This window comes from Tenebrio molitor, chromosome 5 (assembly GCF_963966145.1).
Source record: "Tenebrio molitor chromosome 5, icTenMoli1.1, whole genome shotgun sequence".
Taxonomy (NCBI): Eukaryota; Metazoa; Arthropoda; class Insecta; order Coleoptera; family Tenebrionidae; genus Tenebrio; species Tenebrio molitor.
In genome coordinates, this window is record NC_091050.1 from 12,006,090 (window position 1) to 12,019,770 (window position 13,681).

Genomic DNA, 13,681 nt, shown 5'->3' on the forward strand with positions numbered 1-13,681 from the left:
CCATAAATCAACATTCGACCGTTGACTCCGCCGAGAATGTGAGTGATTCTTGTTGTACACGGCAGAAACAAATGGTTTCTGTGTAATCCGTGAAACTAATTGACTTTCGATTCAGACTCGCCGCAATATCGTCACATTCAAAACCGATAACAATAATTTTTCAAATAGCAGTCAAGGTCAAATGGAAAGATCAGCGTCGAGAGGATGGGACTATCATTATTGTGAGCGTCCCCATTTTCTTGTATAATTTATCGGCGTGGTCGTGTAATAAAGTGAGAAATCGACGGAACACCCTGTACAGTAATGGGACGACACGACAGATGAGCCAACACTTTGTACAAACAGCATTGCACAAAGGCGATAAAAATGTTTCCAGCTGAAGTTGATTTACCTTTACTCGTGTTACACAAGCTCCCATCTATGAATATTCAAACAGGAGTATAAATAAACATTACCGAAGAATTGAAAGCATTCTCGAAGAGCTTTGCAGGTATTAGCGTTGTCAAATTGGTACCATTAGAGCTGAGGACAATAATATCGCGATCTGAGCATGTTACGCCAACTGGGCCGGTTGCGAAAGAGTCAATCTCTAATTAATCCCATTGGCAATCGCGATGGTTTGGAAAAGAGATCCGAGCGATGCGGAAGTTGGTCTGATGCGGCGAAGACGTCTCGATGGATGTTGGAAAAGCTCAAAGTAAGGAAGGAAGAGAAGAGAAGAAGAGAAGAGAAGAGAGTCGGGTTCTTGGGCTGAGAGCGGCGCAACAGCCCGGATGGATTTCGTGTCGTTGCATAAAAACGCCATGAATCTTTTGAAACTAGTCCGTAAAGGTGAACTGGCCATTTTAAATTATGGGATGGTTCTGTAAAAATAATGTGAAGGATGCCACCGACAGTGGGGGTATTTTCGCAAGTTTTCCAAAGTATAAAAGTAGAGCCGGCACCATCCCCAAATTAGTCTTCATCAATCATGAAAGTGGTCGGTTTTGCGATGATTCTCTCTCCCAGTGCTAATCGGTATCCTTGCAGGTATTCGTCCTTGCCGTCCTCCTGTCCGTGGCCTTGGCCAGACCCCAGAGTCGCGACGGCGACGCCGTGGTGGTCAGCGCAGAAAACGACAACATCGGCGTAGGCGGATACAAATTCAGGTCAGGAGTCGGTCGTGACAAGTGCAGTGGCTGAAGATGTCTCTTTCAGTTACCAAACCAGCAACGGACTGTCCTCCGACGAGCAGGGAGAAGTCAGGAACGAAGGCAGGGAAGACGAGAGCATCGCCGTCAGGGGCCAGTTCAGCTACGTCGGTCCCGATGGGGTCACCTACACCGTCACCTACATCGCCGACGAGAACGGATTCCAACCCCAAGGGGCGCACATCCCCCAGTAAACTCACCACCTGTTAAATACTTTGTACAGCAACACTCCCATATTTATAAGTACCTACTGTTGACATTCAACAATATGTTTGTAAACCCCTTAATAAACGTATTGGTTATTAATCTCTTATTGTTGAGCTGTTGCACACCAACCTACTTCGTGGTTGCATCACAGTCCGGTCCTGTCCTTGGCCTTTTCCCTCTTGTCCATCTTACGAGTCTTGTCGAGCATCCGTGTCGAAACTATTCACAAATTGGTGATCCAGATGGCAAAGGTCGACCGGTCAAATTTGACAGATGACGCTCTTCCAAAATGGTGGGAATTTTTCCGTTTATTTTTTCCGACATATAAATACCTCGCCTAGGTCGTCCCAATTAGTCGCCGATGAGAGTGGTTAGTCTCTTGTGACAATCGAGTCCTTTTGCCTAATTATTTTTTTACAGGTGGCAGCTCTCGTCGTCGTTGTGGAAGCGGCTTCAGCCGCGTCCCCCGAAGATGCGATACGAGGGTTTCAAATGGGGGTAAAGTTCGTCCCAAATGTATTTTTTTTTTATTTATTGTGTGGTGCAGGTTCGAGCAGAGCGACGGTACCAGATGGTAATTTGATGGTAGTACTTATGCTGTCAATTATGTCGCTGACGAAAATGGATCTCAACCTCAAGGCGAACATCTTCCTTGACTTGGGCATCCAAGATGGACTTTTATGGACGCGGAACGGACTCGGATTTAGCAAATAAGTTTTGTTTTTATTGTAATGACTTGTTGTACAGCACCAATTAGTCATCGGATTTAAGTTAAGTAAAATATTATTGTAGACGTTCGACTATCTTATTTTGTATATGCGTGCAAATAAACAATAAAGCTTTTCAAGATATCTTCTCAGTTTTATTTTGATCAATAAAAAAAATCAGGTGATTAAAAACATATGTTTTTGACACGAATTTAATATTATAAGTCAAAAAATAAATTAAAAAATTACCTTGAAGTGACCACACTATAGGTCTTTCTTTTAAATGGCAAAGCAATTGTCAAGCAATAAATTTTTTTAGATGTGGTGTTTATAAAATAAACAGTATAAAAAATACCACAAATGTCTTGCACAACCTTTCACTGTTTTAATCAAAAGTAAACAAACTATCTGAATGAAGGGGGAAACAGTTATTTACAGTACGAGTGAGGAAGGCAAAGCTTTCGTTCACGCGAATTGTGACGATGCACGTGAACGAAAGCTACCTTACTCTGGAGTGCTGTATTTGGTTTTGTTCGATACCTCCTTAGAAAGTGAGTCTGTAACTTTGTATTCAAAATTTGAAATAAAAATAAATCACATTTTTGGATGGATCTGCTTCTATGGAAAAAAATAAAATACAAAATAAACAAAGTTCTGTAACGTCAATAAAGTGTTTGTGTGCGCGTTGTGCAAATTGTGGAAATGAATGATGAAGAGTTACATGTTCCTGATGATGTCCTGTAAGAGGAAAGTGCCTCCAGGGACCAATTGTTGCCTAAAAATCAAAATTACGTTATCATAAAGAACTGGAAAAATTTACGAATGAATTAAGACCAGTGAGTGAAAGGCAGTGAGCGAAAGTGAAGTGAACGAAAGAGAAACTTTCACCTACTGATAACTATGGATACAGACTCATTTTCTAGGGAGGTATCGAACAAAGTAAACTGAACTCTTATATCTTCTTTTGAATGTTAAGAAAAACTCCTTCTTTTTGAGTCGTTTCTTCAGAATAAAAAAAGAAAACAGTGTCGTAAAGATGGTTTTCGTTCTCCTTGCGGGGTTACTGAGAAATCCAGAGCTGAATTCGTTAGAAAATTTATGGAAGAGCGTTAAGATGTTCGTTTCTTCATTTGACTATTAATAGAAACATACTTTATACTCTTTATTATGGAACCAGTGTTTAAATCTTTGCTTTCTTCAATAAATTAAAAACAAAATATAGAATCTTCATGCCATCCACGAGGTCACTATAATATACTTTAACCAGTTTATGGAACCAGTAATAAATCTATAGCTGAATGCTGTGGAAGATCTATGAAGCAGTCTAAGATTTTTGATTTCTTCAGGTGAAGACAATTCTATTTGCAATAAGTAAATTTATACATTTGCAATAAAATTTCTCGAAGAAATCGGTGCACTCTGGCATTCAAACTTATTGAATATTTTCTTTTTTTTATTTACATAAAATGATTGACATTTGTTTAAAAACAATATTTTTACGATAATGGTGCTAGATTTCCAAATGTCACTAGTTGTAGTCAGTAACTATTATTATTATTGTATGAGAAGAAAGATTTAAAATATTTAATCTAAAAGATTTCAAAATGTGAAAAAATAATAGGAAACATTTTTAATTTTTGAAAAAATATCTGCTTCATTTTAAATAAAATTTGTTAATTAAATTAGAGAAAAATTTATGGAGATATTAATTTTATTATTTGTTCGCATAAGAATTAAAATAAATACCGACAGAATTAATTGCCAATTAAAGGTTACAGTCAATAAATCACACGATTTATTATACAGGGTGTCTAAAAATTCGCGAATTCCGAATTCAGAGCGTTGAAGGGGATCACTTCAGTAGTCGAAAAATCGAAATTAAAAAAAAATCGGGACTCCCCCCACAAAGATACATTGGTCTGAAGGTGCACTCTTTGAACTGCGTTTTCTTCAAATACAGACTGAAAAGTTCAGTGTTTATTGTTATTTATGGTGTAGGTGATTGTGGAAAATAATAACGTAAAACAATTTTTTGAAGAATAGCTTTACTTTGGAGTAAAAAAATTTTAAATTTTTGTAATTTTTCTTAAAAATGGCAGCGTACTAGAATAGTATTTTGTTACTGTGAATATGTAGGCTGACATGAATTAAACAAAATTAAAGTTTTTATATCTTCTTCAGGAAGAGCGATTTTTTTTTTCAAAGTATTTAAGAGCTCCCCTGGGTCCTTCCCTACGACTAGCGGGCCTTCAAATAAATATATATTTAGAGTAGTCGTAGGCGACATTCTAATTCTGTTAACAGTGTAAAGTAATTTTTGTAGGTAACCAATTATTGTCCGGAGTTACACAGGATACATAATAAGCTTTTTCCCAATTTCATATTGTCATATTCCGTGGAGGGGGAATAGGGAGAACGCACTACAAAAATTAAAAATATTTTCTAACCTAATTTTATTTCGTTAAAATGTCAGCCGTTTCTTGTGTCATTTTCTACGCTGGAAAATTGTTGCAAACAATTGAATTTCCGTAGGTTGCTCTAAATATAAATTTATTTGAAGGCCCGTTATATTTTTGACAAAACTTCTGAATTACGAATCGTGTTCAAAGTCAAGTAAAGCTGAGTTAATCGACGCTCAAGTTATGGCAACTAAAATGAAATAAAAAGGGACCAGAAGCGTTCCGAAACGAAAAAATTGTAGCGTTGCTAAAACCCACTTAATCACCACTGCAAGAGTCACTCCTGGTTGGCTCTCGACCGATTCGCAAGACCCGCTGACTTTAATCAAAGGTTAATTAATGTGAGCAGTTTAACAAAATGCCCTGGGGGCCAACGTGACTCCGAGGTGTGAGAGCATCTTCTCTTCTGCCAGAAAACTCGTCCAGAACAAATCTCGACCGCTCAAGATGACATCTCTATTTAGAAAGCGTCGGTGCGTTCCGATACAAATTGAATTATCCAACTCCTGCAGGCTCGAAAATGCACATTTTTGTCGAAATGTCGATAATTAATCATTGGTGCGCTCAAACACAAACTTGTCAAACTTACGCAAACCCGTTAATTAATTCGATAATAAAATGGCCGACGGGGGCTTTAATGTCAACGTCCACCGGGAGGCCTTATCACTTGCTCCATAGAGACCACGAAAATCTGCAGGAGCATGACATAACACCGCTTCGATGAGACCTCCGAGCTCCAGCATCGACAATAATTTCGCAGTCGCATAAAAACGCAACGAATCTTTAGAAATTCATAATTCCAAAAGGTGAAATGTGAAGGATGCTCCTCCTAGGAGGTAGTGGGGTTTTTTCAGGAGGTTTTTATACAAAGTATATAAATCAAACCCGCTCTGTGCCCATATTAGTATCTGCCATCATGAGAGTGGTCAGTTACCCTCCCCCAGGTCTCCCTCTTGTTAACTCGTCCTCTTGCAGATCCTCGTCCTCGTCGCCGTCGTCGCCGTAGCTTCAGCCGCCCCCCAGGGCGGCAGAGACGCCCAGATCCTGCGCTACGAGAACGAAAACATCGGAGTCGACGGATACAAATTCAGGTGGGTGAAAGCGCTCGAGAGACACTCCTGATGACTTTTTTGCAGTTTTGAGACCAGCGACCCCATCACCAGACAAGAAACGGGAGAGCTGACCAACGCTGGGACCGACAACGAGGCCATCATCGTCCGAGGGGAGTACAGCTACGTGGGGCCCGACGGCAAGTCCCACACCGTCACCTTCGTGGCCGACGAGAACGGGTACAGACCCAGCGTGAAGACAGCCAGGAAGTAACGTGGGTCCAGGTTGACCCGTTGTACAGCACTCATCGACACTTGTATTTAAGAGCACTGTTGACATCTGCAATAAAGTGATCCACAAGTATCTTGTTGTTTTGCGTGTGGGAATCGAATCTTGTACGGATAAGGCGGTACTGAGAGATTGCGTCAGCTGCAAATCGCATCCGAGCTCATGCACCTCTGTAAATGTCATTTAATTGTGATGTTTGCAACACTCGACAATGTGCGAGGAGGATTTTTTGCCGGATTGGGTATGAGTCAAGATGAAGATTGTTCGAGTGAGGGAATCGTCTTGAAGAAAGTGACAACGCAATCGGCTGTTTATTGAGCTTAATAGAGTCATAAATTAATTGTGTCGTTTTAAATACCCTTTTGTTTGATAAAAATGTCAAGCAGGGAAAAATTCCAAAGGTTGGTTCTCTTTGGCTTTCTAATAAACTGTTTGTGGTTTTGATTGGAGGAAAATGATTGACATTTTAAAAAATTGGCTTTTTGTAGAGATGATGCTCGTTTCAAAATGTCACTAGTCATGGCTGAAAATAACAATTGCATGGGAGATAGGTGTAAAGTCAATGAACCCAAAACAACAAACTCATCTTCTGACAGGAGTGATCACGATATTGTTGCAATTTTTGATAACAATTAAAAAAAAGGTATTCGGTGTGTTTGCAAGTTTAAGCAGAAGGGTTGCAGTTTTTAACAATCACAAATTATTATTATTTCCCTTAAATATTTTAGAGAATGAATTTCTCCTGAGTTGACTCTTAATGATAAAAGTTCTGTCCAATCCGTATTCAATCATTGACAAGAGAAGTTTCATTTATACACCCTGTATGAAGTCCATTTTTTAATGATAGTCCGATGGATTAATTAATAAGCAGAACAACAGTTTTATTGCTGTTTCTTTTCAACATAATGTAAAACAAGCTTTTGAACTCTTGTACGTATTGTATTAAGCCCGTCCCTTTATGCATCTCGCTTTGGCATGTGTGATTAGAGCAAGACATGCGTTGTACGTTTATAACATTAGCGACGTCAAATTTTAAGGTTAGGTTTTAACCACATTTGTCTAATTTTGCTTGAAATTTCCTGTTTTTTGAGAAACAAAATGAATTTGCAGAAAAACCTAGAAAGCCCGAAAAAACACTCAAACGACTCAAAATGTCAACAATTGAAATTTGTATTGACATCTGTCTCAAGTTGCCAACATAAATTTTCAAATATTGGTAGCACCATGTATCTACTGCTGTCAAATGTCAAAAGCAGACGCAGGTCATGTCGACTTCTTGATTCAGACTAAGCTCATCGGACTCTAATTTAAAAATGGACTGCAATAAGGTAAATTTATCAATAAATAACGCTTCCAAAGGATTTTTGGTAAGATTTATTCTGGGTGGGTTTGGGTTGATTCAAACTCAAAACGTCAAAATATTGAGTGATTCACTACCTCCTCAAAGATTCCGTGCAGCTACCTCAACAGGAACAGCTTTAGCAACGTTTTCCTGAATCTCTTACCAAGTTCTTTTGATTGACTATTGTATAGTCCAATTTTTACTTTCTCTTTATTGAAACGACAGAAACAGAAAAAAAAACAAAAAAAAGGCACGTTTATTTATTGATGGATTGATGGTCACTTTGAGGTTATTTTATGCTTCTGTCAATTTGACAATTTTTAATTTCTTTCCCTTATTACATTGATTACAAACATAACCTTTCGAAGCAATTGTCAACAAATTTGACACATTTATAGTTATTTATGATCAATTCAAATTTGAGTAAAATGAGAGTAAAAATTGGACTATATCGGGCGTTCAAATGAAACCCTGGGCTGGGAAGTCGTTGGAAACCTTCAATTGTTTTGCTTTTTTAAAGTGTAAATTGACAGTTGTAATTAGAGCATGTTGACGCTAACCTAAAATTTATAAACAAAAAATCTCTCTGTTTTTTTCGTTCTTTGCAATGTTTTACGTTAAAAATACAATAAACAACAATTCCTATTCTCGAAGCAAATATCTAAGGGCACCCTTTGCTGAAAACAAACATGTTTAATCATGTCCCGATTGAACATAAACAAATGTCATTCGTGTCAAACGGTGGGAAATTCAAACTTTACATTGTTCCAAATGGTTTACTTTTTTCAACGCCTACTCAGCCCGGATTTTCATTTGAACGCATGATACTTCTACTATAGAATAAATAATTTCCAGAGTACCAAGAAAGAGAAGGTACTAATTGCAACGAGATGTGCGTCCTCTTCCTCCAGGACAAGTAGCTTATAAGAATTACATTTCGTGGCTGCTATCTTTTTATCACGAGGACATTTTGCGAAAATTAAAAAAAAAAATTCCTGGCCATTCTCTTGACTGAATCTCATCCTGAAAATAATTCGATGCTTCCTGTTTAATTTTCGTATGTTGCTGTGTCCTTCTTGGGGCTCTTCAAAGTAAGAAATTTTGATTTTGGGAAAGAAATATAAATGAAGGAGCTTCATTGAAATCCGATAATTTTGTTGGTGGAGATCCTTCCTATTTCCCAATCCTGTTGTCTCAAGGACCTCAAAGTCTTTGTACGTCGCATGGTTGTCTTTTTGAATCATGTTATTCAACGCAATGTCCCTTTCTGTTAACACTGTCGCCGAACCTTCATTTCTTTCTTGGTCCTTCAGCAATAGGTACTTTGCCCTTTCAAATTCACTAAATCGACGAAAAATGGTCGCACTGGATGAAGAAAGGTCTTCAAAATCTCGTTGCAAACCACCAAGACTCTGATTTTTTAAATTCATCTCACGAAAATATTTTCTTCGAATTTACTGATACCAAAAACAGCACTAAGAGATGTCATTTGCTTTGAATTCGTACATGAAAGACAAATCTATCGAATGGTGAGTTTTTCTCTAGAGGACACCTCTCAGTTTTCTCCATTTCAAAATTTTCGCCGGAAGCTTTGCATCATGCTGGTGTTAAATCTCGAAACAACCTTTTTGGTCGCCAGATCTAACTCCATTGACTACTATTTATAAATAAATGAGTGACTTTCACAAACACCTTAATCGGTTCATTAAAAGATAATCACCGTAGTCACTTTTACATTATCAATATTCCTAGATTCTTTGAAAAATAGAAGAATAAAATATTTTCATAATTTGGAATTGCCTCCAAGTAGTACCAAGGTCCTTCTTCTTGGTCAGGAAGCTAAGCATAGCTCCACAAAGGTGATATCTGCCAAGAGATGATGGCAAAATGTTTTCTTCTTTACTTAAAAGCTTTGAGAGGTAGAAAAATTTGCAAAACTTTTTCAAAGATGATTTTTCTTTGGGAAATAGTATAATCTGTTATTTTATTACAAAGTACGCGACAATAAAATTCCACTTCCAATTTTGTTTTGGATTATAATATTTAACAGTTTCCCAACAGCAATAAACGCAGATGATAAATTAAACTTAATTGTCAGAATCTTAATTAGATTTAATCTCCGACTCATCTTCTAACCGCGGGGTTAGTAAACTGGACCCAAATAAACAATATCGTCCTTCGAGATTGCTAATTTATACCAAACAGCCAATAAATAATTTTTAAAACTTCAAAACATCGAATTGCTGCAAAACATTATTTATTGCAAGATTAAACAAATCTAATTTCAAGGTGAATTTGAAATATCATCTAATAATGGCATTAAAATTATGAAAAAACCCGATACTCGTGCTTCAACACTGTCAATTAAACAAAAAAAAAGAAGATTAAGTAATTATTAAAAGTAGTTTTGATTGTGTCGAGGCGCACAAACAACACTCTTAACACTCAAAATTGAGCGAGATGCCGAGATGTGTTTGTCAAGAGGTGAAAAACGGTATTCTTTGTGTGTCACCATATGGGGAAGAGTTTGATATTGCTGTTGACAGCAGCGATCTCTGTCGACAAAAACAATTGCACAAAAAAACCTAAGTGAATCTTTAAAAATATTCCTTTTAAAGGTGAAGTGTGAAGGATCCTGTACGGACAGTGGGGACTTAAGCTGCGGCTCTTTGAAAATCACTATATAAGTCCCGCACTGCCAATTTCCAAATTAGTACCTGCTGCAGTCATGAAAGTGGTCAGTTTGGAGTCTTCCAGAAGCGACAAAAAGTGCTAACGGACTGTGCTTTCAGGTGATCCTCCTCTGCGCCCTCGTCGCCGCCTCCCTGGCGGCGCCCCAGCAAGCCGGCGAGGCCAAGATCGTCCGTTTCGAAAACGAGAACATCGGCGTCGACGGATACAAATTCAGGTGAGTCTCTCTGTCCTCTCTTCCCGATCTGAACGCGTTCTTGCAGTTATGAGACCAGCGACCCCATTTCCCGTTCCGAAGCGGGAGAGCTGAAGAACGCCGGAAGCGAGCAGGAGGCGGTGATCGTCCGCGGAGAGTACACCTACAAGCTCCCCGATGGCAAGACCCACACCGTCACCTTCATCGCCGACGAGAACGGGTACCAACCCCACACACAGACCAGCTAAGAAGCTGCCCCACGGAACGGATCCAACTAGTGTACAGCAAGTTACAAACATAGCAGTAATTTTGTAAAAACGACTAAAAATAAAGATGTATATATGTATGTGGTTTGCCTGATTTTGTCCGATTGATTTTGCGCGGGGTCGAGGCTTGAGGTAGGTTGAGAAGCGCATCATAAACATTCTCGAGTGATGTTTTATGGGATGTTAGCATTTTTCAACACCGACCTTGTCATAGTTTTGGATGCAGAAACGAGTGAAGCCGCTGAAGAATTAACACAAACAAATTAATCATGATTTGATTACATAAGGCCATCAGGGGACCACACACGACCGAATTTTGCAATGTTTGTCTTTTGATTGATCGACTCTTCAGTCAAAATTCTTCAAAATCAGAGTCAAAACATTAAAAAAAAAACTAAAAGTAAACTTCTCAACAGTTAAACACTCAATCAGTTATTTGTTAAAATACTACTAGACACTCATTACATTACATTTATAACAATTGTAGTAGTGATAATCTCGTAACAAATTATAAAACAATTTGGCTACAAAAATAAAACATTGAAGAAGAAGACAATCTTAGAAGCAAATCTAACAGTATTTTGATTTAAAAAAAAGGTGAATACTAATTGCGTTAAAAATTCTAATTGAAATTGACCAGACAGAAATCACGCAGAGTTTATACAATAAGTAACCTGCGTTCCAAAACTAATCCGTTTGGAGCAACTTCTGTATTTTGAAGGTACGTCTGTTGAAGATATGGTTGACGATTTTGAATATATTCATAAGTTTAATTTTAGGTTGTGTAGGTTAAATAATGACAAGCATGTTCCAAACGTCAGCCAACTGCAAACGTGCTAGTTTTTGAACGCCCTTTATAAGAGTTGACGCAATTCAAAAATGTCTTTTTTTAAATCGATCAATTCTGTGTGACTTGAGAGGTCTAACAAGATTTAAATGTTTGTGGAGAGACTCATAGTACTACCGCTGGCTTTAGGCTAAAGTTTAAATACAATGGTACCAAGTTATCTGCTGTCAGAGGTAATAGTAGATTGCCAAGATTTTTTTTGATGTTGTTGATTGAAAACAAAATGTTTCCGTTAATTTTAATGCGTCTTAAGAATGTATTTTATTAATGTAACACTTACGTAATTAAGTAATTTAGCTTTTTCGAACTGCAACCTTGAACTTGGCTTCACTTCATTTTACTGGAGATGATATCACGCGCGTTCGGTAAAAGAGGGAAATAATTTCTGTCAATGTCACGTTCATAAAAATTATATAAAAAGACTTTTAACGAAGATGGTGATAGTTAAAATCTTGACATTTTCAAAAGACAAAAAAAAATATGCATCACTAGTATTTTTCAATATTTACAAATAATTAATTATAAACATCAACGGAAGACGTGGCAGGTATCTGTTGCTGTTTCAAAACAACATTTTCAATTAACATTTAATTTTTTCAAAGTGCAACCACTTTAGGATGTCTCTCTTATTGCACACTTTTTACAAGAGCATTTGTTTTTGGAACAACTGCAAAATGAGGAAAAAAATACATATTTTAGAATCGCCTAGAGAACTCCTCCAGTTGTAACATTTATCAGTTACCACCTACTAGTTCTAAATAATGTAAACCACACTAGAGTGGCGATGGACTGTTGATAGAAAAACTTTCAGTTTTGAGGTAGAAGGTCTTGGCTTTTCTCATGGGCTGTGACCTTGGAAATATCTGCGCGAAGGCGGAGGGGTGAAAAATCTGTAAATGAAAACTGAAAACGTCGACGACAGAGAGAGGAAACTAACGTAACAAATGACGATGTTTTCCGGTCGGTCTGTAGCGCCTGCTTGAGACCGATATTCGTCGTTTGCGCAGATATGACTCATCATAACCCACTTAGGGCCCAATTTCAAGTCATGGTGGCAAATTGGCGGTGCAGCGCAAATATGTAGCTATCTTTGTCCTACACATTAATTACCAATATGCGTCATCTTTCTCTTTTGAGACGTTACCATGACAACCACAATTGCGACCGTCACAAGTCAACTTGAAATCAAGCCCTTAGTCGATAATGCACTAGTGCGTTATTCGATAATTCCACAAGTGCATTAATTACCACTGTCTTGGCGAAATTCACATTTTGGTTTCAAAAATGTTTACAGTCTAACAATGGCAACAAATCTATCAAACAATTTTTTATAATCCTGTAAAAGTCAAAATTATGTTTTTGGCCCATTTTTGACCTTCATTAGTTCGATCTTCTTCGAATTTGTCTCCAACATTTCTGCAGGTTTGTAAAAAAAATGAAGGTCTTAATTATAAAATAATTTGATTTCAAAAATGGACTCCTAATAAATTGGAAGCAATTAATTAATCTGAAAAATTAAAACTTCAGCTGTTTCAAAATGTATCAGCAACCTTCGAGATGATTTGTTCACTGGATATAATTAAGACGTGGCAGTAAAAATAATGAAAACATTTTATTTTACATTTTTATTATAGATGATAAAAAATGTAGAAAATCTTGATGACCTGGATTGATTCACCCAACCCATTTATTATGAAATTTGATATTTAAGGATTCTATTTCGTGTTTATGAATGAACTCGTACTCCATCAAATGCAACACCTAATTTACATTTGTCATAAATCATGAAGGTACAGAAGGAGGTCGATTTTTTCAGCGAAACAAGGCTAAACACATTCGGCAAACATTTTCATAGATCATAATGCTTTCTGAGTAATGACTAATGATCTTCATTTCCAACCGTTTTCTCTAATTTGTTTCTTCAGTAAATTCTTAGCAAAGAAAAAAAAACATAATGGAACGTCTTCAGCTTCCTGAAATTCTCACGGAATTTAAACAAGTTGTCCACTTAACAAAATCTATAAAGTTCATAGATAATTAAAACAATAATTGAATATTTATAGAATTTGTCCGGTGAACCTGAAACAAAAAAAAAGTTATGAGACCATTGCTTTTGTTGATTTGCATCTGGCAACAATCCGAATCTATTAAATAATCGCTTCTCATTAGTGGAACAAGAATTGCCAGTTTCAGCCAGCCAAATCGATTGTAGTAGCATCAATAATAATTAATGTCGGGAGACTATTTTTGCAAAACTTATGTCATCCACCTTTCCCACAACTATCAATAATTGATGTAAAAGTTGTGCAACATTTTGCAGCAATAATCTAATTATGAACTTTTACAAGACAGTAGACATTAGGCACAAAGAGTGCGATCGAGAGGCGCTTCGTCGACAGCCGAACCAGACGACCTTTATAGGTTGTGAACTCTGCTTT

The 13,681-nt window shown here is 37.3% G+C and overlaps 3 protein-coding genes across 4 annotated transcripts; all 3 read left to right on the forward strand.

Annotated features, from left to right (window-relative positions):
- The first annotated feature begins 837 nt into the window (after positions 1–837).
- LOC138130956 (flexible cuticle protein 12-like) lies at positions 838–2,248 on the forward strand. The gene is made up of 5 exons (XM_069047685.1): positions 838–979; positions 1,030–1,148; positions 1,198–1,767; positions 1,818–1,895; positions 1,945–2,248. The coding sequence occupies exons 1-3, from the start codon at positions 971–973 to the stop codon at positions 1,382–1,384; spliced, it is 315 nt and encodes a 104-aa protein (XP_068903786.1). The 5' UTR covers positions 838–970; the 3' UTR covers positions 1,385–1,767; positions 1,818–1,895; positions 1,945–2,248.
- Positions 2,249–5,355: 3,107 nt separating this feature from the next.
- LOC138131776 (endocuticle structural glycoprotein SgAbd-5-like) lies at positions 5,356–5,976 on the forward strand. Of its 2 annotated transcripts, none has more exons than XM_069048981.1 (3): positions 5,356–5,488; positions 5,539–5,654; positions 5,700–5,976. In XM_069048981.1, the coding sequence occupies exons 1-3, from the start codon at positions 5,384–5,386 to the stop codon at positions 5,884–5,886; spliced, it is 408 nt and encodes a 135-aa protein (XP_068905082.1). In that variant the 5' UTR covers positions 5,356–5,383; the 3' UTR covers positions 5,887–5,976. The 2 variants fall into 2 exon arrangements, with proteins under 2 accessions (XP_068905082.1, XP_068905083.1); XM_069048982.1 differs by having other exon boundaries at positions 5,463–5,485.
- A 3,877-nt stretch (positions 5,977–9,853) lies between these two features.
- LOC138131664 (endocuticle structural glycoprotein SgAbd-5-like) lies at positions 9,854–10,476 on the forward strand. Its single transcript, XM_069048809.1, has 3 exons — positions 9,854–9,980; positions 10,036–10,151; positions 10,198–10,476. Exons 1-3 carry the CDS (start codon positions 9,972–9,974, stop codon positions 10,376–10,378), a joined length of 306 nt encoding a protein of 101 aa, XP_068904910.1. The 5' UTR covers positions 9,854–9,971; the 3' UTR covers positions 10,379–10,476.
- Positions 10,477–13,681: the final 3,205 nt, after the last annotated feature.